The sequence below is a fragment of the Melozone crissalis genome, unplaced genomic scaffold (genome assembly GCF_028551555.1).
Source record: "Melozone crissalis strain CALT ecotype California unplaced genomic scaffold, PUWL_Pcris_2 ptg000038l_1, whole genome shotgun sequence".
In the NCBI taxonomy this organism is placed as follows: domain Eukaryota; kingdom Metazoa; phylum Chordata; class Aves; order Passeriformes; family Passerellidae; genus Melozone; species Melozone crissalis.
The window spans coordinates 4,028,683-4,056,291 of record NW_026535816.1 but is presented as its reverse complement, the minus strand read 5'-3'; the positions used below and the strand labels follow the sequence as shown (position 1 = coordinate 4,056,291).

At 40.8% G+C, this 27,609-nt stretch overlaps 1 protein-coding gene across 4 annotated transcripts in view; it reads right to left on the bottom strand.

Annotated features, from left to right (window-relative positions):
* Positions 1-27,366, bottom strand: part of ANO5 (anoctamin 5) — a 57,509-nt gene extending 30,143 nt beyond the window's left edge. Inside the window, exons 1-6 of one of the 4 annotated variants that reach the window (XM_054283670.1) lie at positions 27,252-27,366; positions 16,847-16,891; positions 14,533-14,597; positions 9,151-9,198; positions 2,506-2,550; positions 1,370-1,483 (exon numbers count right to left, since the gene is read on the bottom strand). In XM_054283670.1, the coding sequence (XP_054139645.1) occupies positions 1,370-1,483; positions 2,506-2,550; positions 9,151-9,198; positions 14,533-14,597; positions 16,847-16,891; positions 27,252-27,312 (378 nt within the window). In that variant the 5' untranslated portion in view covers positions 27,313-27,366. The remainder of the gene's footprint in view (positions 1-1,369; positions 1,484-2,505; positions 2,551-9,150; positions 9,199-14,532; positions 14,598-16,846; positions 16,892-27,251) is intronic. The other 3 variants (XM_054283671.1, XM_054283672.1, XM_054283673.1) reach the window with 3 other exon arrangements.
* Between the last annotated feature and the right edge of the window lie 243 nt (positions 27,367-27,609).

Genomic DNA, 27,609 nt, shown 5'->3' with positions numbered 1-27,609 from the left:
TTGAATTTTTAATTATGAAATACTTCAACATGACAAGATAAAGATTGCAACTGCTCTTTGCTTCAAAGACTAATAGTTTTGATCATGATTCTGTCCTAAGCATTGGTGTAATTAGTTTTTTTTCAGATACCCTTATCTTTCAGTAAAATATGATTACTTGAGAATGTCATTGTTTAGTGTCTCTCCTTTTTAAATTTTTTTGATCATGAATAAACTTTGGAATTATATTTTGGAGAGACTAGTTTGTAACTGTAATCTCTCCTGACTCTGAAAGAAGGTAGCAAATACAGAACAAAACCAAATGTAAATCCTCATATTTAAAAAATATTGTGCTTTATATAAAATTTGTTGCCTTGACTGCCTCTCATTATACTGGATTTTTTTATATAGCTTGAATTTATGTTAGCCAAGTGAGACCTCATGTGTCATGTGAGCATGGAACAAACAGGCATCATTAACTGATTCCATCCGACCTATGATTACCATTCAGGGTCCTGCTGGCAAGTTCAAGAATAATCACTAACTGGCACTTTGGAGAAAGTTTGTTTTTGTGCTCTGTTACATAGGAGGGCTCTTATCAAAGCCACTTATATTCTTTATATTTAAATAAATATAAATATTTATTAAAATATTAATATTCATTAAGTATTTTAATATTAAATAATATTTTATTTAAATATTACTAATATCTAAACAAAATATTATTTACTATTAAAATATTTATATATTTAAATATTCTTCTAGAAGAATGAACACACATATGTAGATGTTTGACCTACTGTAGGTCAAACACAGGGAAAAGCTCCAGGAGGACACGCTGTGTTTGTGTTACTCAGAGTATATTTTAAGAAAAGAGTCTCAAAAGTATTAAAGAAAAACTGCATTGAGTCTTGGAGCTAAGAATCTATTTCTCCTCTAACTACAATCAAAGGGTATGAAAAATTAGTCATTGTTAAATATTGTTTGGATGACCTCTGCTTATTTAGAAGAATAATCCTCCTCCGTTTGAAAGTATTTACAGGTGCAAGTATTCACAAATATTTCTCCATAGTATTAGCTAGACTGTTAAATGAAGAAGCAAAATAATTGAGATTACTTTGCTCCATTGTATAATATATTGCTCAGCCTAAGTAATGAAGAGTGATCAATTCAATCAACATAGACACAAGAATCTAATAAAATTGGATCCTGACAAACAACAGCAAATTACACAGAAATGTTCATGCATGGGATTGTTTTTCACATAGCTATATGTGATTTTTTTAGGTAAGTTCTATTCCAGATCAGTCTAGTGATCCGACAGGGTTAGTAACTGATATTCATCTTATTATAAATAAAAACTAAGAAGACTTCAAAAAGACAAACTTACCAACTTCTTTTCCCATTCCTTATTAAGATCATCCACATAGGAGAGAACAAAATCAATTCTCCTGACACCATCCCTGAAGAAAATAGAATCTTTGCTTTGATGTCTTTTATCAATCTGCAGAAGATACAGGCATATGAATTAAAAAAACAAGCACTGCTGTTTCTCTAAAATATCACAGAAGGCAAAGAAGTTCCCCCACATTGCCACAGTTCTTCAGTTTCTTTACAGCTGAAGATACATCTGGGCAAGTTTTAACAAGGGCTACATCTAGATTAATTTCAAAATTAACCACATATGTCCACAAGCATTACATGTAAATAACTGACACAGGAAAAATAAATATATATATGTTAGTGTAGCAATACTTGTGAATACTTGAAGCAGGTAGCAAAATGCAAATTCATGCATTTTCCTCTACATAACAACATTCACTAAATCAACCACCACAGAGACATATGTCCCAGCAATGACCACACATAAAAATAGCTCACAAAAATACAGAGGTGATGTTTCAACATTGAGTATTTACTTTCATGGGAAAAAAATACACCTAATAAAAGATATCAACATAACAGGGTAATTAGTACTCCAATTCATCTATTAAAGATCATATTTTCATTTACCAGCATGCCAGAATGTCTTAGTAACAACATCCACCTTTTTCACTATTAGGCCACAGTAATTAATGTTAGGCAAATAAAAGACTGTAACCCCACTCTCCTAGGGAAGTTAACTCATTAGGCAATATTGTTTATTGTCATATCAATATTCAGCTCTATCAAATCACACACAAGACGTACAGCAAGGAGAATATTCTAGTTTAAATGTAACTCTGCGCAGAGGAAGGTTGCTGTTACTTTTTAAACCACACCTACCAGTGAAAGCGTATTTGTACAGGGCTGAACTGGGGTTTTGTTTTATTTTATTTCATTAGAGTAGGAACAAAGCAGAGTATCATGTCTGTGTCTTTCCCCTTTCAGGCCATGCAAGGATGCATGTGCTCCCTGAGAGAGCACGGAGTGTTTATCTGCAGCTGTGGCCCTTGCTCCCAGCTAACAGAGGCAGCACACAGTGAATGAAGCAGGTTATTACTGCAGCACACAAGCCACTGGCAGTAGCGCTGATCACTGCTTTACCCTGAGACGCCGCTTCAGGAACAGATTAAACTTCCTTCCACTCTGCTGGAACAACCAACAAGCAGTTAGCACATTGTTCCTCCCCAAGAACCAACTGCTTCAAGCACACACACCCCAAATTACAGTGAGCAAGAAATCCATGTCCTTTAAAGCTAGGAAAAGCCTCCAGACGTCAGAAAAACACAAGCACCCACAAATAATATGACTATCACGTCTTTTTTATTAAAGGCAGAGCTGGGCTGGAATCTGTTTGGACAGTAAAAATGTTTTAAGACAATGATTTCTATACTACTACTTGCTATCATTTGCATACTCCAGTCTGGGCACTGCTGCTGCTCACAGCGACCCCGAGATGGGTTAGAAAGTCTCTTTTCCCAGCCCAGCTGTTGAAGGAGGAGTCAGAGCTCTTCATTTCTCAGTCTCAAGGTTGTTTATTCTTCCTTATCTATAAAATTCTTTCTCTGGCCTGACAAGGTCCGCTCAGCAAGACAGCCCAGCGCACTCTGCCTGCCCCAGGGTAGTATATAACAAATAATAAATATAATAAAACTTTTTTATAATAAAAACTACATATACAATGTTTACAGTTACTTCCCAATACCTATCACCTGTGTTAGACAGTGAGCTTCTACTCTAAACCAATCCCAAAGTGCCACCATCACAGCAGAAGATGGAGGCCAAGAAGAAGAAGGAGAAAGGCTGGACATGCCCAGATCCCTCCATCCTGCCCCCCTGAATCCCCATTCTAAAACCCCAAAAAAATCTATTTTTCACCCTGTGATAAATTCACTACCATTATACTTAAACTTTCATGGTTTGTAATTCTTCACATAAGGTTGGTAATTGTTTTTTCCAAGGGCTAAATCAAAGGCACAGGGGTCTGGGGCTCTGTGCCAAGGTCTCTGAGCCCCCTGGGCAGGGCTCGAGTCCTCCAGGGCAGCCAGAGGAATTTCCTGGGTTCCAACACTTCAGATTTAAAAAAGAGCAGTAAGCAAGTGGTTTTGAGTGTAGAGCAAAGCTACCAAACCACTGGCTCATGCATAGTGCATGCATGTTTCTGTAATGCTCATGTTTGGTTGGACCCACTGGGACATAAAGTGACAAATGGCAACCATGTAATTCCAGAGCTGACAAAATTACAAGTAATAATATCCACATAATTCACATGTTTATCTTTAAATAGGCTGAAATGAAATAAAAATAATTGACAATCCTATTGTTCCATAGTGTTGCACAACTTTATGCATCTTCATTAGACACACTGGTAACTGCTGCAATTAGACACTTGAACCAGCCATGCATTATCAGGAACTCCTGTGCTCCTATCCTAGCCCCTTGGGGAGCTACAAAACACTGCTGCAAATCAATGCAGCACAAAAAAAAGCTAAAAGAAATTACTTTCTAAAAATGCTAGCATCCGTTCTTGGCCTTTCCTCTTCAGCAATTCTGTAAAGGTTTTTTGTTGTTTATCTTCTTGAGAAATATTTACAGCAGATCAATTAGAATACTTTGTATGGCTGAAATCAGGACAGCTACCTCAGAAATGCTTTTGCTTCCAAATGCAGTACCTCATCTTTCATGATTAAATGGTTCACAAAAATTATGGAATCCAGGAGCAGAAAAGAAAAAGCATGTTTCCATTCTATTTTGTACTTACAGGTTTAGGTCTTTCTTTGCAAATATAATTGTGACTACATGCAAACTGCAAGTTCAGATACTAAGTTAATCAAGTTAAAACAGTGTATAGAACCATGCTAACATCTGTATAGAATCAACAGTACTGTAATTACAGCATTACAGTAAGTAAACCCCAAAGTGCATTCTAACAACTTAAAATGTTAGCAATTGCCCCAACCACTGATTAAAAAAAGACTGACTTCACAAGCACAGAAACTGTTCTAGTGCACTAAATTCATATACAAAAAGAAGAAATCAAACAATAAGCAATACTTACTTCAAAAAAAAACTCCTGCCGAAGGAGCACCCCAAATTGTTTGGGTTGCATGGTTATAATTAAATTATTCAATACAATTGAAGAAGTATTTTATCTTTACGGACATCAAAATTTGGTTGTTTTCTAAGATGTATCAGAATCCTCAGTAATTAAAGGTCTGACTATCAATTTAAGAAGATGCAGTAGTCATTGTCAGATCTGCTATTAGAAGGGGAATACTTATCACTCTCCTTCTGGAAATCATCCTTTGAGACATTCATTGTGGATAGTGACAGGCCTGCTTATTAAACCCATAAATTGTTCCTTTCATTTTGCTCCATTTGGACTTCACAAGGAGAACAAGATCAGTCTTGCACATTCATAAAGGTTTATGCATGCATGTGTGCCTACAAGTTTAATGTATATAAAGTTTGTAATTTGCATTGATTCTATCAGTGAATCATTAAACATTTGTACATCTTATTTCTTAACAGCTCTTTCCAGAACTGCATAAATGCAGTTAGTGATCCTTGAGAACCTGCAGTTATCAAATGAAGGCACACCTCGTCACAAAAAATATTCTCAAATATCTTCCTCCTGCAATACAAGGAACTAAATTAAAACTTCCCAACACAGTACAGATAGCAAGCTGAAGCTTTTTAGTAATTAAGTTACATCCAATGAGAACTACAGAAGAGATGGAGCCCTGAGGCATATGGTGAAAACTCAAGAAGCAACAACCACAAGTCTCAACAGGAGAAATTCCTCCTGGATGAGAGGCTGTGGTTGTGTAGGAATGGGTACAACAGAATGCCCAGAGAGACTCCATCCTCAGAGATAACACAGCCTGATTAAGCTAGGCCAGGACTGATCTGCACTGACTGTGCAACCTGATCTAGGTTTGAAGCCGGCACTGCCTTGAGGGGGAGGTCAGCCATCCACAGCTCCCTTCCAATCCAAGTTCACTGCAGGATTCTATGCAATCCCATTACTGCAAACATTCAGCATTTACCAGGGCTTTCAAAATGTCAAATAAATCCATCAACTACAAAGCAAGTTACAAACCCCACCTGTTCAAAACACAAATAATGCCCTCCTGTTATCCTGTAACAGCTTTCCAGACTCATTAGTCTAGTTATGTCTCTAAGAACTGTGACCACTCAGCTTGCGGGCAGATGTGCTAGCTGAATGCTGTAATGGTCTATCCTGAAGATGATAGGCCTATCATCTTCATGATAGACCACAACATCCATGGTCTATCATAAATTTTCTTTTCATGTGGCATAAGTGCAAACTAACACGATTCATATGGTATTATACTGATAGTTCTAGTTATTGTATATTTGATGATCTCCCTCTAGACACCCAGAAGAGGCTGAGGTATTGGACTATGTCCAACCAAACAACCCTCCAAGTACCTGGGCTTGCAATCCTCACCTCAGGCACAATCCAAAGCCCTGCAGCAGGAAACCCTGACTCAACAGGACAGGTGACACGAGAGACTGAAACAGGAGTCTCCTTGAGCCAGGTCTCATAAGCTCTTGGAGATCTATTTCACACCCAAGATAGCTTAGCTACCTCAGAAAGCATAAAACCAGCAGGATGGCTTATGTAGTAGTGCTGGAAACAAAAAAGATTTTAATGAAAGGCAAAACAACAAACTTTACAGAGAAAAACTGAGCCAGGTGCAAGAGGCCCTCCTGCCCCTGGTAAAACACCCCACAAAAGCCATTAGTTCCTTTGTTCTCTCATTTTTCTGGTAAACTGCCCAGGCAGAACTCTGGCTCCTGTCCAACTGGCTATCCTTAAGTTTGAGGTGAAGTCCTCCAGGTCCTATGAGATGTCTTTTCACCTAGTTGAGGAGGGAAACTTCTGGGCTTATTTCCTTTTCGAGGGGACAAAGCATAGTTTTGTCACTCTGTCAACAGGGGACACATTCCTATAAGAGACCAAGATGTCAGCAAGGAAACAAAGCCCAGCTGAGGATGAAGCAAGGCTGTCAGAGCCCAGGGTCTGCTCTGCCCACACTGGTTGGGCAAGGTGTGTAAATGCTGCCTGGCAGCCCCACACACACAGATACAGCTAAACTCAGCATTCAGCACTGCTGCATGCTGTGAGGAGTCCTTGGCTCCACAGGTGCCCCTGAGACACTTCTCCAGGGCCAAGGCAAACACTCAGGCCCAGGAGCTGGAGAGGAAAAGCAGCTGCTGGAAGTGGCACAAGCACCAGCCCTGGCACAGAGCAACAGCTGTGGGCTGGGGCTGAGCCACGGGCACCCTGCTAAACGTCCCTGTGGCCTCACTGACCCTGGCACTCTGACACTGGGCACTGTGGGCAGCTGCCCCGTGTGGGTTAGTGGTATCACACTACCCAAAACACAAATATGCTCTGCAGATTAGACCTTAATGATTTCATCCCCTATGTTTTTATGGGACTCTGAGGGATTTCTATTTCTGGTTATCCATCCAACGGGAAATGAATCCTTTCAGCTCACTTAGCACAGCTCTCACCTTGGCACGGCGCTTCCAATATACACTCTGCTATTAAATATCCCAGCCCTCTCTATGTCCACACCTCACAGACAGGGAAACTTGTCCTGAAAAGAGCAATACTTCTCAGATTATTATTCAGTCAGAAAAGTGCAAGTTCCCCGTGTTCAGAAACACCCTTCCCAAATTCAGTGCCTTGCACCTCAAGGTTTCCCAAGTGTCCAACCCCACAGAACGGGGCCTGCAGGCTCAGACCTGAGCACCCCTCCACTTCTGCTTTTGCAGCTTTTATCTTTTCTGTGGGAAGGTGGTTTAGAGCAGCATTTTCAGTGCCAAAGCAGCAACCAATACCAAGCACAGATGGAGGAAGCCATTAGCTTCACTAATTACAGCACAGGGCAGCACCTCTGGCTGTGACTAACAAGCAAGACTAGATGTTACATTAATACCATGCAATGGTTTTTATAATCCCCCATCAGCACATCAAGGAATTACATTATCATAGTTGTACACTACCAGGCAAAAAAACTATCTGAAACTACAACATTAAACTGATTTATAACATTTTGCTGGCTTAAAAGATACAGTTTGCAAACAAAATATTTAATTAACTGCATACCTTTGATAATCACACAGCAAGTTAGATGTAAAACAGACACTGTAAAAACCCCGAAGAACTACATTAAAACACAACTAGGTAATTTATGAACTAGCAATCTACAGCAGAAAAACTTTCAGAGTAGAAAAATGGACAAAAATATAAGGTTTGAAAGCTGAATCAAAATACAAGAAAAGCCACCATAACTGAAAGGGTAGGAAACATATGGCTTAAAAAACAAAGTTATGACCTTCACTTAGATCCCCAGTTTGCATGGAATATTTCTACAGTTCTCCTTTTCACTGAATTAAAACATGCTACAGGAAAACCACATGGCTTTAAGTGCTGCTACACAAAATATGAATATATATATTTATACATATATATGAACTTAAACATAACTTTATAAATACATATCTAAATTATATAAATGTATTTCCAAAAGTAAAATGTTCCTGGAAATACATCTACAGAACATACACAAACATACAGGTGAAAACCCACATGGCATATTTCTGCTTCATGCACTCAGTTCCCACTTTACCAGAGACCCTTTCCACGAAGTTCTCATCATTCTTCTTCCTTGAAGGATTCCATGGAACTGAAGAGCTCGCTCTCTTTAAAGATGTGTATTAACAGCACTCTTAACACCACCCATCCCAATTTCCAGTTACACTTCATGCAGGCTGCACACAAAATTATAACCTTGCCCATTCAAAGGAACAAAATCCCATGTATTTCTTGTAGCTAAAACTTGCAAGCTGCTTTTTTCACCTTCACTCATGTTTCGATTCTGAACCCCATTAAAATCTGAAAGCTTGAAAACATGCATTTCAAAGCAGTTTAAGACACCAAGATATTTGCACTGAAATATAAATGCACATGAAAAGCCTCTAGGGATAAACGAATACATTAAACAAGACCAGAACCAAGAAAAATAAAAAGTAAGCTAGGGGAGCGTACGTGTTAATGGAAGACACCAGAGCCCAAAGTAAGCAAGCAGACAGTTTTAATACACCTCAGCATGTACTTCTTCAGTTATTTTGAATTACTTTTTCTACATAAAACAATAATGATTATTTAAAGTTTTCTGATATATTTGAGAATTTATATAGTTATCTCATCTGTGAATTTCAGTAAGTGGCTACCCTGAGCCTTTCCTTATTATTTACTACAATAAAAAAAGAGAGGCAACATATTTCAAATGATGTCAGTGTTTGTTTCTTGCTCTTTAAAACATGTTAAAGTATCATGCTGACTCACAGAACCCTCAGGCCATCATGGTAAAAAGGAAACCCACATTTGTTAATAACACCAGAGTCAGAATACATCCTATATCCCATCAAACCAAAACAATGATAAAAAAGCAAACTTTCCAGTTTTCTCCACCAATCTCAACTTTCCAAATTTGTCTATTAAGCTTTTGATTTATTTGAATTTATCTCTTAAGTCATCTCTAGGAATAAATGCAAAATGTTCATTTTTATCAGCTAGAAGAAATTGATTTTAGAAGGATGGCATCCTTGAAACTGGAAAATTTTCTGGTGAGGGACGTTTTGGCATACTGTAATAGAAGACGCCACACAAATTCATGCAAGGAAGCATGAATACTTCTCACTGCTTACCACTTGATGTTCAGGGATGAGTAAAGTAGTCTCAGTGCTGCTTAGGCCCTGCCAGTGGCATCACGGGAAAAACAACGTTGTTAGCGATGATGCAAAGGCTAATGCAGATTTAAAAGTAAAGGCTACTTCAGAAGAAATAGTGTGGTTCCTGGTGTAAGCTGCTGAAAAGCTCTTCTGAGTGGTACATGGATTTTCAGTCAAGATAGAGTTTAAACCAACCTCTATTCAGCAGAGCAGGTCGGTCTCTAGCCTGCAGTACCAACTTTTATGTGGTCCATACTGATTTTAAAGCAGTAATAATTACAATTTTTGATAAGAGTTAAACAGTATTCCTCACGATTTCCATTAGAAAAAATACAGTCTAAACAAGTTGGTACAGATTACCCTTTATGAACTGGTGAAGTACAACTGTTAATAGTACTCTTATTTATTTTGATCCCAAAGAGAGAAAGCATACACAGCAGAGATGACTGGGCATTCAGAACAAATGTGCTGCCCCTTGGATATTTTTTAAGTACAAACTGAAATTATACCATGTACACTGAACTAAAACAAATGCAGTGAGCTAAACCCCCAGTCTCACAGTGCAGACACAGTAAATTGGTACCAGTAATTGCAGTTATACCTAACGAGACAGCGAGGGCTTCCCAGACACCAGTTCTGACCCACACCCTGATTTCAGCTGTACAACATCTGGGTGCTCATTGTTTTCCTGCATGTTGCAGCAGTGATGGCTTTGAGATCAGGTGCTGCTATTGCAATGATAATCATTGGCTTTCTCAGTATCTAATTCTGTTAGTCAGTATCTTACCACACTTCTGTTTTGTCTTGCTTTTGTGTGCTTTGAACACAAACCACAGACAGATTTAAACAGTGCAACTCCATTATGAAAACACAATAGCTCTCTGTGGAATTAAATTAACTTTGAATAGAAGCAGAGTATTAACAGCATTAGATTATTATGGCATTATTTACTTGTTTAGAGTTGTAAAATTACAGAAAGTTTATTACCCTAAATGTAATTTTCATAAAGCACTGTTGATTATTTTTTAAATAATGTTTTTCACTTTTGTTACAATTTTTCTTGAGAGAAATCACTAAGGCCCATTCCTGTCCTGGTTACACATCAAGTAAAACACACATCTTTACATTCTTTTTGAATGATGCCATGTCTCGGTATTTGCTTATCTAAGTAAGTCAAAAATGTCCTTTTAAGAATGCAGTAAAATAAACAGAAAGATCAATCTGTTCTTTGGCAGGGAATGCCCCTGAGAAACAGTGCAAATATAAATAGCTGCACTGTGCTCTTACCCTGAGTCTGAACTGGGTTTAGAGGTCTAACCCTCCCATCATGGATGCTACTGGAAAAATCAGAACTTTGGTAGAGAACTAAGTGCTGAGACACTTAGCAGGAAGTTTTTCTCCAATTATACACTGTAAATACTTGCCATGGAAAGTACTGTACAAACTTTAAACTGCTAAAAGCACAGCCTTGCTTTTCAATGCTGCCCTGTGGCTCCTGACTGTCCATTGCACACATTCCCCCATCCACTCTGGCACCCTTCCATCTGCTGTTATCCAGCCTCTCCATCCCCTACTCCATGGTTAGATGCAAATCCAACCTTTAGGCACCCTCCTGCCCACACTGCTTCACTCAGAGACAGAATTTCACTACATCTAGTGAAGCACAAAGCTCTGAGGTGCAGACACACAGCTGGCAAAGGCCTTTGTACTTCCCTGTGCATTCTGGTAAATGCTTTCCTGTTAGTCATGGGATCTTACCCTGCCCGGTGTAACTGTCAGAAATTAATTAGCTGAAGTCATTAGGAGTAACTATTTTTAAGCTGGTGCTCATACCTTCTCCTGTGCATTTCAGGCACTCTGACAGAGACACACTGCTGTTTCATGATATGCCAAAGTCTGTGTACAGCACAAAGGAGCTCCAGCGTTGGTAACACATGACATGCAAAACAAGAATCAACTCAAATAATCCATCCAACTTTGCTGAGATGAAAACTGAGAGGGCTGGCACTGGTGGCAGCAGAGTTGGGCTGGTCCCTCCCACTCTGGAATCCACTCTCTTAAGTCTTTAATGCAGTCTAGCTCTCCCCAAAATAGCCCTCATGGGTTTTTGTTAGACTTGGAAGAAGTATCTTTTTATTTCTTTCTAGATGTTGAAACCAATTTGGTTCATCTTTGCAATATTAACAATGGTATTTTATGTTTCTCTACTTGAAGATCCACCAGTCTGAACTGAAAAATGAACAAGTATGAAAAGTAATGCACAATGTGATGGTGTTTCTTCAGAAAACAAACCCCAACCAATTCATCTGGAACACCTGCAGCACCTGCTGCTCTGAAGAAAAGACAACCTATGAGTCAAAGTGTAATTGTGGTAAAAAGGCATTGCTGTAATGAATTTGCCAATTTACTTCTGCTAACCAGGCTTAAATAAAGACAGATTGCTCACAGATTTTCTTATGATCAAGTGACACTATGGAAAATCCTGATTAATTTTTAGTAAGCATTTTCTTGGTGTGAAATGCATAGAAAGGTGAAAAATCAATGTATAACAGTGCGAAGTGACCTCCTCTCTCCTCACAGGTAGAACAGGGCACAGTTCCTGCAGTCTGACACAGATAGTACTGTGATCACCTGCCCTTCTATGAGGCTGAGTCCACATGCACACCAAGCAAACACCTCTAATTACTTTGTGCTTCTTCACTGGAATAACAGATAGCCCTCTGTATAGATGGACCTCTGCAGATGTTGATAAACTACAAACCAGTGATTCAATTTTGCACAAAAGCTCTACTAATTTTACATTTATCCCATCTGAATGGCCTGAACTTTTACTATTAGAAAATGTATTACAAATTCAAATATTTAACCTTTCCTCCAATCTTGAAATAACTGAGTGATCTTCATTCCTCTCAGGCACAGGAATTCTGTTTTGTCAGTATGTTTCATCTTCATTTATTTATTAACCTGAACAACTAATTACAATTCCTGAGCAGACACACCATCATATATTTTTCTAGTGTGCTTTCTGCACAAACAGAAAGCACAGAGGAAAAAAAGTTTCTCAGGGTTTATTTCATTAATTTTCCAATTTGCTTGAGAGGACTTTCAGAGGCATTTATGTATTTCTTGGAACAGGACCTCCATAAGGACTGAGTCAGGTAGGTTCTGCACAGGGATTCACTGAAGACAGCTGCCCATCCCTAACAGAAGTGGCTGTCTATGCATTACTGATTTAACAAGGACATAATTTGAAGCAGTCCCCACTTCAGAACTCATTTGAAAATACCCCCATTACATCCTTTTTTCTTCCCCTTCTCCAGTCTTCTGTTTGTGGAAAACATCTCCTTGCCTCCCTGCATGACAAAGCATCTAGAAATTATTTATGCTGTAAGTCTTGGAATATTAAAAGCTGATGAAGTCCAAGTGATCTTATTTCTTTTGGTCCTGTGGGATATTTAAGAATAAGGAAAATGAGTCCCAAGAAGAAGCAGTTTAAGAAAATGGAAAAAATCCAGGGTGAAATAGGCAAGAATGCAAAATCATGAAGGACAAACTGCACCACTGATTAGTGCTCCAATTTTTGAGTCCTGGACTTCATCCAATGCTTCACTACAGACTGTTCTTCACTTTTTGTTTTACTTGCATCATTCCTTATATCCAAATCACATATTCCTCTGCAGATTACACAAGAAAGAAAGAAAAAAACAACCAACCACTGAATTATGGGTGGGTGATGTTTCTGCTCTCCATATTAAATCTAGATTTATTTTTTCCCTCCTATTTTTAAATCAGCAATAAAACCTTAGCTTTTTCTCTGTGCTGCTGAACAGAAGCATACTGTTGCAGGATGTTATGTCTTTTCTCTTACTTACTGATATTGCTAATTTGACAATCACAATACTTTGTGATATTTAATAATGAAGTATAAAGAAAAATAATTATCTAAGGAAACATGTATGTAGAAAACAAGAGAAAAGGCTGCATGAAATTACCAAGGAGAGATTTTTCAGAGGATAACCTGATAAATTTTTCCCAGACATGAATGTGCTGAAGATCAAAGCCTCCTCCTTTCCCACCTCATCATGAATCTTTCATCCTTCAAACAAGGTTCAAATCCCACTTCCCTACACATGTTGCACTCTTTCTCCCATGCGTCCTGCCTTTTCATATGTCCTAAGTCATGAAGTGACTTCTTCCCAGCTTTGGTGAAATGTCTCCATCCAGTCAGATGTGAGTAGCTCAGAATCAGCTTCTCATGGTATGATGGCCATTGTTCAGTGAAGCATTTGACATGCCATTCACTGAAAACTTTCCTGGGGAAAAAGATGATTACAACTCCTACAACAGATTCAGAAGGGAATAGGGTGAACATATGAACAGGTTTTAAAATGGAACTGGAAATTTTAATAAAAACATTGGGATGGTATGGCTGAATGTCCTGAGAAGACAAAGATCTGTGTAATTTAGGAAGCCCTTCTGAGTTCTGTCTTCATGGGATCCTCTCCAGATTTGGTCCTCAGAAGATGCTGAGGACATCTTTTACTTTTAAGATCTGCAGAATAGCTGCAGGTTTTCAACACTCAATTCAACAGACATAACTTTTGATCAGTGCTCATGGCCAGTATGAGATGACAGAACAGCTGTTTCTTTTCCTATCTAAAACTTCCTGTCTTCCTCTAAGCATGTAACAACAATAAAGAAATCAGACAATAGGAAGGAATATAAAATACCAAGGTAAAGATGACGTATTTTCAATGACAGTTTCTCCAATGAACACTGGCTGCACACTGCTACCTCCTCAAGACAATGTGTACTGTACATATTAAACAGTAAGGCACCATGAAAAAATTTACAGCTGATGATGCTTAATGAGGTGCTCTAGTAACCCAAATCTTCATTTGCTTTCCCATGAATCTTGCTGCACTGTCACAAGGGTCCTAGAGCCCTGGAACTCCAGTGTGCCTTGACTTCCCCAGCAAGCCAGCAACACAACACACAGCACAAAACAAAGCACCTGGTTTGTGCAGAAACAGAATGTTCTTCCAACTGACAAAACATTTAAAGACTGTGAGATTCCCATCTCAAGACTGATACAGGAAACACCATTAGGCCCATACTGTTTTCTACCACTGCTGTGTTACAGCACTAACACTGCTAAGTCTCTTCTGAGACTCGGTGAGTGTCACGTCATATTCGTGGCTTTGCTCTTTCAAAACAATACAGGAAGAAAAATTTTACATGGATAAAATGGAGGTAAAAGAAATACTAGTTTTGAAAATGAATTGCCTTTTTCACAACAACCCTTCTTCCCTCCAACCAAGTAGTTAATTAACTAACACCGCTCATGCTGTACCTTACCTCAGAGCTGCTTGGGATTTCTGATCCTGCAGTTGAAATAGTTTCAGGTCCATTGCATTCTTCCCCTAAGGAACATTGAAAAAGAGATTCACATAAACACATTCCTTTTTTTAAAATATTGTTGTATGTGAAAGTGATGTGAACCTTGAAGGCATGGAATTATGAACAAGTAAAGGATGGGAAATAATACTCATAATACATAAAATCTTCAAGAATGGTTCTTTGGAGGAGAAAAGATGCTGCAAGACACAATATACTCAATCTGTGCTTCCTTGGTGTAACCCTGCATTCACAGAAACGTATTTTTAACTGTGACAGAAAAAAAATCTGTTGTCATCACTGAGCTTTCTTGTCTCAAATATCTGCTAGGTCTAAGAGGTTTTCAGCTCAGAGGTTTGCTGCCTCAGTTATGGAAATCCAATTAGCTGTGGAAGTGTTTGCTAGAGATCAAATTAGAGTGTGGTTTTTTGCTAAGGAGTCAATGATGCATAACCTCAAGACTACAAATGCCCATGTAATGGAGGTATGACAACAGGATCAAAAATAGTAATGTGAATTTAATTACTTAGCTTCTTGTTCAAAAAACAAACCTAAAAAAACCCACCAAAACCCAGCTCCAAAACAACAACTGATAAAATAAGCCAAACAAAAAAATCTGACTTTATTTTAATGACAGTAGTGAACTCCAACACAACTTTCCCACAAATACACTAATTTCACCAAAGACACTGTTACTAAAATGTTAATGCTAAAGGGAAAATCCTATTCAGTACCTTCAGAATCTTAAATTTGATCAAGACTGGCTGGGTTTGTGTGTCTGAATTTACAGTGTCACCAGCTTCCTATGCAGAACAACTCTGAGCCCATAACAAGGTTTCTGTTAACAACCATCTCTGCTGATTAGGCACACCAGTCTCTTCAATCAGGCATCTAAATCACTTCACTGGAAAAGGAAAAGCAGTTTTGAAAACAGCTGATCAAAATCTGGACTGTGCACTGAAAAATGGTGTCTCTTTCTTTCAGAAAAGAGGATTCACCTTACCTCGTTCTCCTTTAAGGAAGCATTGCTGAGTATAGCTTAGACTGGACAGACTTAAACTGAACCACTGTTAAGACAACTACAGTTACATTATTTCTGCCAACAAAACAAGCCTACTTTTCTTTTTGTAATCTGCAAATATTTGATGTCAAAATTGCATCCAGGCAGGATATAAAATACTTTTAAAAATATAATAAACATTGAAGCATTTTGTTTTCTACAATTTTTTTCTCTTTCAAAGTTCACTTACAGAAAACAGTGTCTGTAATTTTAACAATACACATGATACGATGAGAAACCAAGCAATGGTATGTAAAATACAACAAATGAATTTCTGAATGCCAAGACAGTTAACACAGTTGCATGTTATTCTGCCAAAGCAAATTACAGCTGGAAAATCTGTATTAGTAGATGCACTCTGAACACCAGGGTGAAGAATGGGAGCATCCCTACCACACTCTGCTGCCTAAAGCCCTGAAGGCAGGTGGCTACTGCAGACTTGGCCAAAGGTACCAGCCCATGGCCCAGGAGCAGAAACCCAAATGTTTTGTCACACAACCCTCCTTTCCAGGCCAGAAACAGTCTGGCATCTTGTCCCTGCAGCAGGAACATTCTATTTTCTATACTGCTGAGGGAACTTGAACTGATTCAATGGCCTATAACAGCCTTTGGGGGTGGGGGAGGGAGGGGGTGTGTGTTCTGGATTTTATCCTCTCTGTAATTGTGAAAGTCTAACCTCAGAACAAATATAATTCAGAGTTCCACATTTTAAGTGCTTTCTCAGTACCACAGCTGATTACTTATGCAACTTGTGGAAGGAAATCCTCTTGATACCTCTGTTCCACTGGAATAAACCTGAATAACCCTAGAGCAGCACACGAGAAGGTAAAAAGAGAATGCAAAACATGTATTAACTGAAAAGTACAACATACTCAGGATGTCCACTCCTTGTAAAACAGGTCATCAGATTCCTGAACACGAGCAGCACAAGCAATGCACTCCCAAATCACGTAGGAAGGTGGAAAGAGGCCCCAGCCCAGAGCTGCACCAAGCACCACGAATGTAAATGCACAATTAGATCTCAACCAGGAGAGCTGCCAACAGATAGCCAACAACTGACTTGCAAATCACACTGCAAAGGCCTGGCTCGTATGTGATACCAATGACTCACAGTAACCAAAGACTGATTTGCAAGAGGCTCCCAGCAGAAAAACAAAGAAAGGACAGAGGGAACTGACAAAAGCGAGGCAGGTAAAACATGGGTTAGTACAATACCTTCTGACTGTGACGGCGTGAACTTGGTGAGAACCGCAATGTCATCTTTGAAAGGAAAAAACACTTCAGTAAGAACCAGAAGGAAAATTCACTTTAACCCGAACCCATTTCAGAATTCTCCTCCATCCTTTACAATAAAGCAAAAGGATGAGCCCTGGACACCAGAGACTGTGACCTGGACAGAAAGCACGGCACAGGCTCCTCCTGGAACACCAACATTCCCCTTTCTGTCCAGGCACCTCATTCAGCAGCACAAACAAGGATGCCACTCTTCCTTAGCAGGAAACCTTATTCAGCAGCACAAACGAGGATGCCACTCTTCCTTAGGACCATAATAGCTTCTACTAGTCAAGAAAATGCTTTTAAAATTCTTCAGGAAATTACTGCTTCATATCTAAAGATGGAAGTAAAACAATAATATTCTGATAAAATTCTGTATTTAAGAGTATGTCCTTGTTCTCCAACGCTACATGCTTTTTTATGTTTATAAATAGACCTAGAAATATCTGCACACCAAGAACAACAAACAAGGACACTTACTAAACTAAGCGGCTCTTAATCATAAAAATTGTATTAATAGCAGAAACTCCTTGAAATGTTTTTTTTCAAAACTAACTCCAGTACAACTCCCTGACTATTAAAGCCCACTAAATTATTTCAGAAAAGCATAATTTTAGTATTTGTTCAAATCACTGGCCTTCATGGGACTGCATATATATTACCCAAAAGAAGTGCCTCTTTGCAATGTAACTGGTGTCTTCACCAGCCTTACAACTCTCCACACAACTATTACATGTAACCCCTTAAACAAACGTGCCTTGGCAGTGTGCATGTTACTGTAAATAAGCAGCCTTCATATGGCCTATAATTCTGCAGTAAAAGGCAACATATGTTGTCCCAAAGTACACCCAACCACAGGGCAACCTACTTAGAAACTTTTGGTGAAGAATTACAGACCATTTCTACTTCAATTACAGACCTGAATGATGAGAACAACAGTAGCCCACAACACAAATTAACATTCAGTACTGAAGAATATAATCAAGATTGATTTCATCTCTTAAAATATAAGTGGTTTACTCACAAAACAGGTACTTTCATTACTATAATCTTATGATTTCTGTAACAAGCATAAAAAATGGCATCTTGTGTAATTAAACAATCAGAAATTCTACAATACTTCAAATTTGTTCACAGTGCTGGAATCACTTAGTTTTTCTTCATGACAAAAACTGATGAGTTAGGAAGCCTAAGGTAAAAGTGCATGTGTTCAGTGCTACTGCAAAAAAACAGACCTCCCACAGACCCTGTTTTCTGATAATAGCAGCAGCAAGGCAACTGGTGCCAAAAAAGGAACTGCACATTCTCTGGGAGAAATGCAACCTGCCACAGGCCATGTCCTGGCACTATAGCAGTGCCCAACCTGCCACAGGCCATGTCCTGACCACCACTACAGCAGTGCCCAACCTGTCACAGGCCATGTACTGGCACTACAGCAGTGCCCAACCTGTCACAGGCCATGTCCTGACCACCACTACAGCAGTGCCCAACCTGTCACAGGCCATGTCCTGGCACTACAGCAGTGCCCAACCTGTCACAGGCCATGTCCTGGCACTATAGCAGTGCCCAACCTGTCACAGGCCATGTCCTGACCACCACTACAGCAGTGCCCAACCTGTCACAGGCCATGTCCTGGCACAGCAGCAGTGCCCAACCTGTCACAGGCCATGTCCTGGCACTACAGCAGTGCCCAACCTGTCACAGGCCATGTCCTGGCACTATAGCAGTGCCCCAACCTATCACAGGCCATGTCCTGACCACCACTACAGCAGTGCCCAACCTGTCACAGGCCATGTCCTGGCACTACAGCAGTGCCCAACCTGTCACAGGCCATGTCCTGGCCACCACTACAGCAGTGCCCAACCTGTCACAGGCCATGTCCTGGCACTACAGCAGTGCCCAGCCTGTCACAGGCCATGTCCTGGCACTACAGCAGTGCCCAGCCTGTCACAGGCCATGTCCTGGCACTACAGCAGTGCCCAACCTGTCACAGGCCATGTCCTGGCACAGCAGCAGTGCCCAACCTGTCACAGGCCATGTCCTGGCACTATAGCAGTGCCCAACCTGTCACAGGCCATGTCCTGGCACTACAGCAGTGCCCAACCTGTCACAGGCCATGTCCTGGCACAGCAGCAGTGCCCAACCTGTCACAGGCCATGTCCTGGCACTATAGCAGTGCCCCAACCTGTCACAGGCCATGTCCTGGCACAGCAGCAGTGCCCAACCTGTCACAGGCCATGTCCTGGCACAGCAGCAGTGCCCCAACCAGGCAAGTAAAAGCCCAGGACAGACCTAAGCACAGGATTTCTCACTCTGGTGCACTTTTAGGAATGGTTTCAGCTCTGAAGAACATTTTCAGCTTGCAGCACTCTCCTAGATGGAGAAGAAGCACACTCTGGAGGACACTGGAGTCTGGTCCCCAAAACAGGATTGCAGAGAAATCTGCCTTGCTAGGGAGAGAAGGGATTTTAGCCATACAGGTGTGGCTGGACTGTGCTACTCATCTTCAAAAGCCAATGACAAAATCCTTGGCTTTTATAATAACCAGCACAGTCACAGGCATGGATGCTCCAGCCCCTTTAACTGTTCCTAACCTGCCATTTCCCTGGCAGATGACAATTCTTTCACTTCAGCACCCTCAGTAAGTCCCAGTCTGCTGGGAGATGGCAAAGCAAGGAGCTTGGCCGATGATGCTGCACTTGAGTGCAGCTGGGCATGAGACACGCTGCAGTCTGCCACAGTTCAGAGCAACTCTGCCTCAGAAAACAGAGCAAGAGAAGGCCTTTAAGTATTCCTTCCAACTTCTATAACCCTGATTCATCTGCACCACGTATAGCTCTTGACAGATCCTTTATACCACTAAAAACATTTACATATTAAGTGCTTCCAAAATCAGGTGGCAGATGAGGAGACATGTTTAGGGATCAAAATTTGTTTTACTACTAAAGATAGGAAATCATCTGTATTTGCACACCTAAGATCTGTGATAGAGCTACTCCAAAGGAAAAGCCACAGACAGGGTTCTCATGGGGGTGTTGATAAACTGCATTGTTTAGCAGCAGTAAGACATTATTACTATTGATTCAGCTATTTCAATATTGTTTCCAAAATTCTGCTTTCAATTATTTCCACAATTTTCTTAGACACAATAACAGCATCCTTTTCAGCCAACAAAACCAAGCAAGGAGCTTTCAGACCACTGACACTGCTCTACGTCTGTCTGGCACATTGGCATATTAGTTTATACACTGGCCTATCCCTACAGCAAAATTTTGATGGTCCAGGTAAAATGAAAACGAACAAATAAACCAATCCTAACAAATCCTGAAACTTACACTGTGGCTGTTATGAAGTAGCTACTAAGTACTAGGAAGAAAATTCCCAATATTCCTCTTAAACATGCTATGAAAGAAAACATTATTCCTAGATGTCTTGAAGTTACCATCTTAATAAACCCCCTGACATCATGCAATGACCAGGCCTGGCCAAGAGGAAAGAGAAATGAGTCACTGCCTCCAATGAGCACCATAATGACTATTGCAAGTGCTTCCAGATCTAAGGAAAGCAGCTCTACAATGACTTATCAACTAAATGATGCACACACTGATCACATCCTGCAGAGCTGAATGGAGCTGCACTGGGAACTGGAATCCCACCCAGCTGACCTGTAAGAAAGCAAGATGAGGTTATGACTCCAGCTGCTATTGTCTGAAGAGCAGGAACTGTGCTGCTGAGCCAAAGGCTCAATCCTAAAATGATGTGGTGATTCATGCACACAGAGATGCTTCTAAAAATTTAAACTATTTAACAATGAAAACATTCTCAGTGGATCCAAGAAAATCAATTGGGAATATTTGAAAGAATCTTATTAGTCTCTTAAAAAGAAGAAGATTGCATTCAAGTATAGGCTGCTTCACTGACATATTAATTATCTTCATGTGTTTTATTATTAAACAAGTACTTCCAGAGAACAGGTATTTATCAACACATCAGAAGTAAAAGAAAAATAACTGTTTTACATAGGGATAAATATTTGGAAATCTGTTCCTAACAGTAAGAAAATCTCATTTAGCATTTGGAAAAGACACACAGTCCTAGTCCTAATCTCCAGTATAGTAACTGGGTATTTTACATCAAAATGGGACGTTTACCTTCAGCTGCCTCCCTTTTACTGAACCACAAAACCACCTCCTCTTTTGATTACAAGCCACTGGGATAGCAAAAAAGGGAATACATTAAACAAAAAGAGAAGTTGTGCAAATCTGTTTTTAGCAAAAAAACCCACAAACACAGCGTCGTAACAGAGAACTTGAATGGATTTTAATGCAATTCAGGTAACAACCATCATTATTTTATGTACCAGCACAGGCAAGACCCAAAGCATGCTGTGAGCATTCAGACCACCCAGGTACCATTGCTCTGCAGGATGACACACATAAACTGATTCATAGGTTCAAATGCAGTTAAAAAAGAAAGCCTAGACGGGCAATAGTTGCATAAAGCCAGGTATTTTTAAACTGAACACCTCACAGCATCATTTACTGATCCATTTCTCCAAACTCCACTGAAATCACTGATGCAAACCCTTAGGCAACAGTCCCCAATTTCTTTCCACGTTTGCAATACACAAGCGTCCCAAAGTACTGGAGGGCACAGTGAACTATTCATTCTGTGCACACACATTGCACTCCCACCCTTTTATGAGAGATCTTCTACAGATGTTCCAAATGAAAGGGGATACATCAACTAGGAAACTAATGATGCAAATATAGCAATATATTCTTTTTAAAAATCACCTCAAATTTACTGTCCTCTGGTGGTATTCCTCGATTTCATGTTATCCAGACATTTAATTTCAGATGGCCAATTTAAATGGCAAGTTTTTGTTCCTTCTGGTTCTTCAAGCTCTACCTCACTCAGTACTTTTCTGGTTATGCTTCCAATGAAATGCACCATTGCAAATTTTGCTACTGTATTCACAAAGTATTTCATTTTCTCACATTACACAATATAAAAATATAGCAGTATAGGAAGATGTTTTATGAACAAATGCAAGATTTGCAAGACTTACAAGAATCACAAGACTTGGCATTTTTCTCCAAATTACTCTAAAAATGATGGAACATCTTTGGAATTCCTATACTCATCCCAAAGAGAAACTGTTCCTACCAATCAAGAAAATGATCAGGGCAATGGGCCATGGCTTGTATTGCCTAAACTTATTTTATGTAAGCACTAGTCAATTAACAGAACTGAGGTGGGCAAAGTGCTTTGAAGAACCAAGGGGCCTGAAATCCACATCTGCTAGCCATTACTTGCTGGCATGGTATATTTCTAGCGCACTATAAATGGTGCAAACACAGACTTTCTGATTTCCTACCCAACAGTCCAGACAACTCCTTTGAATAACAAAACCACAGGGCCCTTTCTAATTTAGGGCCAGTACAGCAAATGAAAGGACGACCATCTGCATCATGGGTCCCACCCACATGGTTTGCTGGGGTTCTGCTATCGTGCCAAAGGCCTCAAATTTCATATTTACCCTTTTGAGCCTAGTAAGAAGACGAGATTTCCTTGGGATTTCCAGTTAGAAGACTGCCCTTCATGCAAAGATATGTTCACTTCATAAAAAAATGTGTTTGGAACTTCACCATGTCTACTGGTCCTCACTGGTGAACAAAGACATGAACACCATAACTTTAGGTTTCAATGAAAAACATTTATCTATATAGTAATATAGATATGTTTTTCCATGTAAAAATCCATATGTTTTTCCATATAAAATCCCAGTAAACAAATCCCAATAGACTCAGTTCCTCCCCCACACAGTGTTTAATCTAACATAAAATGTTATAGTTGCTACAACAAAAAACACAACGGTACACAGTGTGTAACTACACACAAACTTTAATCTATAATAATTTATTCAGCTTTAGCACCAACAAATAACTGTAAATCCCTCCATAACCATGCTATAATTGCAAGAATTATCCCTAGCAATACAACACATTCCCTTTCTGCATTTATACACACATGCACGTGGAAAGCTATCACCAAATGTAATAAAAATTACTGCTAGATAAGAAAATACAGCTTGGTAATTACACTGCTCTTTGGCTCAATCCTCAGATCACAATAAAAACCAGTGCAAAAGTTCACTGCATTATTACCTCACCTCTTAACATTTGATCTCATTTCCACACTACCTATACCTTCCTGATAACATGCTTATGTTAGATGAGTTTGTCTCCTCCACGTGCATATGCAACTCCTTGGTTTAAAGATACAAAATATGAACACATGGTATTTCTTTTCCTGGTGGTTTTGTTTGTTCTTCTGTTCTTCTGGGGTTTTTCTTACAAATTATATGCCAACAGCTCTCAGGCACAATTTTAAAGGACATTTTCATCAATGCTCTTTTATCTTATCCTGGTGTCTCCTTGTATCACAGTAATTACTAAGTCTTTGTACATAAAGGTTAAAGTGCACTTCCACTTTATAATACAGCTATCAGTTCATTTCTGTAGGGAACACCTCAGAACAGCACAGCACGCCAGGCAATGCCTTTAGCAGCAAACTGGTGGAGAGGGAATCACTGAGATGAGAGAACGTCACTCTGCCTTACACCACAAGAGATGTTGCTGGCTTTCTTGCTGTTCATTTGGCATTCACAATCCAAAATCTCTGCCCCACCCCTGAGCCAAATCATTCCTCCAGGAACTATTGTAAGGGAGAGACAGCTGCAGAGCATTTTCTTTGATATTCTGAGCGAGAAGGTGAAATTGTAGGCCCCTTGTTACAAACAGAATAAATGCTTTCACCTGTGATGGCAGGACCATCACCCAGTCCAGCACCTGAGGGATCTCAGAGGTCTTTTTCAACTTTAATGATTCTATGAATCCACCTTTATTTCCCAGCTTCCCAAAATGTGGCCTGAATATCCCACATAATTGCTACTGGATTTAAATGGCATGCAGGGTACTTAATCCTTCCTTTGCTACTCACTGAACTGCAGACAGCGAGTTTAACCTCAAATGCAGAGAGCTCACCTAAAATGAAAATGCTCTCCAAGAGCAGTTTTTTTTTAAATTGACAATCTTTAGAGAAAAATCCATATTTAACAGCTGCAGTGGAATGGGCTTGACATTTTCATTTTCCCACTAAAAGCACCACAGCTATACAGTGATATGACACAAATTGTTGGGATGGGTTCCCAACAGCAGGTTTTCCTACTACCAACAGGAGTTTTCTGTCACAAAGAGGTTTAACTTCAATAACCAGCCTGTATTTACACTGTGCCCCTGCAGTGACACATGGCAGCCAGTAAAAAATTCCACTCAGAAACCAAACATTGCTTGGGCTAAGAGAATATTTTCTCCCCTGCCTTTTATATTATGAACTATGTCTAAATTTCTTGGAGCTTTTATTTTATTACCTAGGAATAAACTATGAAACAGTTTCCTCTTAACAAACCCTTTGGTTCAGTCCTGTGGGAATACGATATCCCACTCAACGTTTCCACAAATAGATCAGAAATTACTACATTCACCCTGACAGTAATTAGAGACAGATGCAGTTTTGAACGGAGGCCTGCATTTTATGTTATGGTATCAATTCTGATCAAATAAGTTCAGTATTATTTGATTAAATAACAGCAAGATTTGGCCCTGAATGCTGAGGTGCTGCAACACACTGGTACAAGCACTGTTGTGGCACAAGCACTGCTGGCTTTCACCCATGTTTTTGCACATTTCTGGGAGGAAAACAAGCGAGATGACACGCAACCTAAGCAAGTATTTGAATTAAGATCACTGAGAGAGTTCTGAGCACAAAGCAGGCCCCTGGAAGCTCTGGAAGAGGAGCCATGTGTATAAAGGCAGCATACTTCAAATCATGGCATGGAGCCAACAGCAAGCTTCCAGAAAACTGGCAGGCTTGGGATATATCCCACAACACAGCCACTGCAGCATTTACATGCTGAGGGAAAAAAAGCTACTGAAAGTGATCGCAGACACAAACAATCCTAGCAACATACTACAGTCCTCTTCCTCTGAAAGTTACATTCCAGTTTGGCAATTTCAGTTTGCTTGGACTTTCATGTTTGGGGTAAATGACACACACCTTCCAACAGAAAGCAAAATCCCACACACAGAAATGGAATTTTTTACCTCACACAGATGTAATTCAGCAGGAAGCCAGGAAGCTTCCTTCAAGGTAGAAGTTTTGGCACATAGTTTAACTTGCCTGTTTAGAGCCTTTCTGTTGCTGGTAGACAGTTTTGCACCCCATAACCTGTTCCCCAGCATTCAAGTTTAATGAAAAGCAGTAGTAAACCAGAATGAAATACACATACTCTATCCAAAGACAAACACGTCTTTAAAGAAAATAACTAGCAGATGTTTTCTGTCCTGCCTTGCTCCTTTTGACTTACACAGGCCCTGCCTGTACACATCAGACATCCAGAGCCTTAAGAGGCTTTTCCTAAAAGACACAGAGCATATGTTTAGATCTATAAGAAGTCCTGCTGGCAGCATGTGTACACTGTTAACTTTTCTAAACACTCATTTAAGGAATTTTCTGGGGGTATTTTAACCTCGAGAGACTTTTGGGCAACAAATTAACGTAACTTTTAAAAAGCCTACTCACTTCACCCCATATTCAATTGGCTTCTGCTTAAGAAAAGTGGTTAATTAACAAAATTGAACTGAATTAGAATATGATTTTGTACGGAGAGTTACGTGCTACTATATGGCAAATCCTTCCTAACCATCCTTGAACACTGAAACCCCTCAAATCTCCTGATATTCACTATTTATGACTATAAAAATCCCAGGCTCATGGGACAACTGAATAATGTGGAATGAAGTTTACAAGTCTGACTTCACAGAACCATTCCTTAAATAGGAATATTTTGTGTGTTCTGTAAATATTTTTTAGTCTCAAAGTACTTCAGGACAATAACCCATGGGGAGAGCAGCTCAGCCCCAGCACTTCTCATGGCTCCCAGGCAGAGGGATGGGCGATGACTCAGGTCTCTCATCCCCTCTGGAACAGGACTGCTGGCCAGGAGGCTGTAATATCCATCTGCTCGGGTTCCTGAGGAGCTGCCAGCTCCAGCAGCCCTTCCAGAGAGGGCAAACCTTCGTCTGACACTTGCTGCAGACAACTGTGTCCCGGCAGGGCACACCTCTCCTTGCTGTCACTACAATGAGCTGCTCTGGGATAACTGCACAGTCAGTATTGCCATCATACCTCTCTGAAACAAGACTGCCAAATATTTTGAAAATCACGATTTGCTCTTAGTGCTTGAGGTGTTTAAAGTGGCACTATATATGTTTTTCTAAAAGAGACAGTGCAGTAGAACAGATATCCCGAGAAGCCAACACAGGGAGACTTAGCAGTTCTTTCCTGCTTGAAGACTTTCACTTCTAGGACTGATGGCAAAGCATTATTCCCCAAAAGGTAATTTTTACAGGTCAGCATTTTCCTTTTTTTTAAAAAAAAAACCTATACAGTCTCATTCTGAAAATATCAACATGCTGTCTTACTTCTGACTGTTGATGCACGTTGCCAGGCGAGGTGCTGATAAACACACACTTGCATCATGTTATTTCACAAAATATTAACGTGACCACATTTATTATACGTAATGACACGGAGTGGAAACTGTAACATGGCCACAGCAAAAAAACAAGGCCCTGACACAAATCCACTGGCTGCACATGCCCTGCCACAGGGTCTGTCCGAAGGTTAGGAGTGCCAGAGCATCCGGGATGGGGCGAGGGGAAGTGGGGAAGAAGGGAAGAAGATTGGTCAAATCTTCACCTTCCCAGCTGAGGTGGGGTCCGCTCACCCCTTCCCAAGCGAGCTGGGGTCCGCTCGGAGCCCCTCGCAAGGGCAGCCTCAGCTCACCGGGGCCAGCGCCCATCCCAGCCGGGAGAGGCTCAAAGTTTGCTGTCCGGCAGAGGGACCTTTGTATCTGCTGTGTCTTCTAAGATAAAAATCAAGCGGATCCTCGTGTTTTTTTGTTCTTGGCAGGGTGCTGATACGAGAACCTCCATTTTCAAGATTTATTTGAGGATTGTAAAGATCGAATCACGGTTGGATCGTGCTCACGGAGTAGCGGTTTTCTTCTTCTCAAGCGGAAGCCGAAGGATTAAAAGCCCGACGCGGGAGAGGTGAGGATTCACCCGGGACCAGCCCCGTCTCACAGACGCCAGCCTGCAGACCCCGGGCAGGAACCAGAGCCCCCCAAACCCCCAAACCACGCTCGCCTCCGCTCCCGGTTCCCCGGGGGGACAAGGGCGGAACAGAGCCACGATCCCCCCTCCTCGCCCTCTCCTACCGTCCGCAGACAGAGCCATCTCGATGAGGGTCTCGTTGGCTTTCTTCCCCAAGCGGTTCATGGTGGCCGCCTTTCCGCTGCTGCTGCTGCCGCCGGGGAGCGGCCGCGGAGGCGAGCGGTGACTCAGGGCGGCGGGGCCGCCTTATGCATGCGCACTGCCCGCGGGGCGGAGCGGGGCCGGCCCGGGCCGGGGGAGCCGCCGCCGACCGGGGCCGGGCGGGGCCGGGCGGGGCCGGGGGAGCCGCGGGATCCGCCACGGAGAGGGGCCGGGCGGGGCCGGGGGAGCCGCGGGATCCGCCACCGAGAGGGGCCGGGCCGGGCCCAGTGGGGCCGGGGGAGCCGCCGCAGCCGCCGCCGC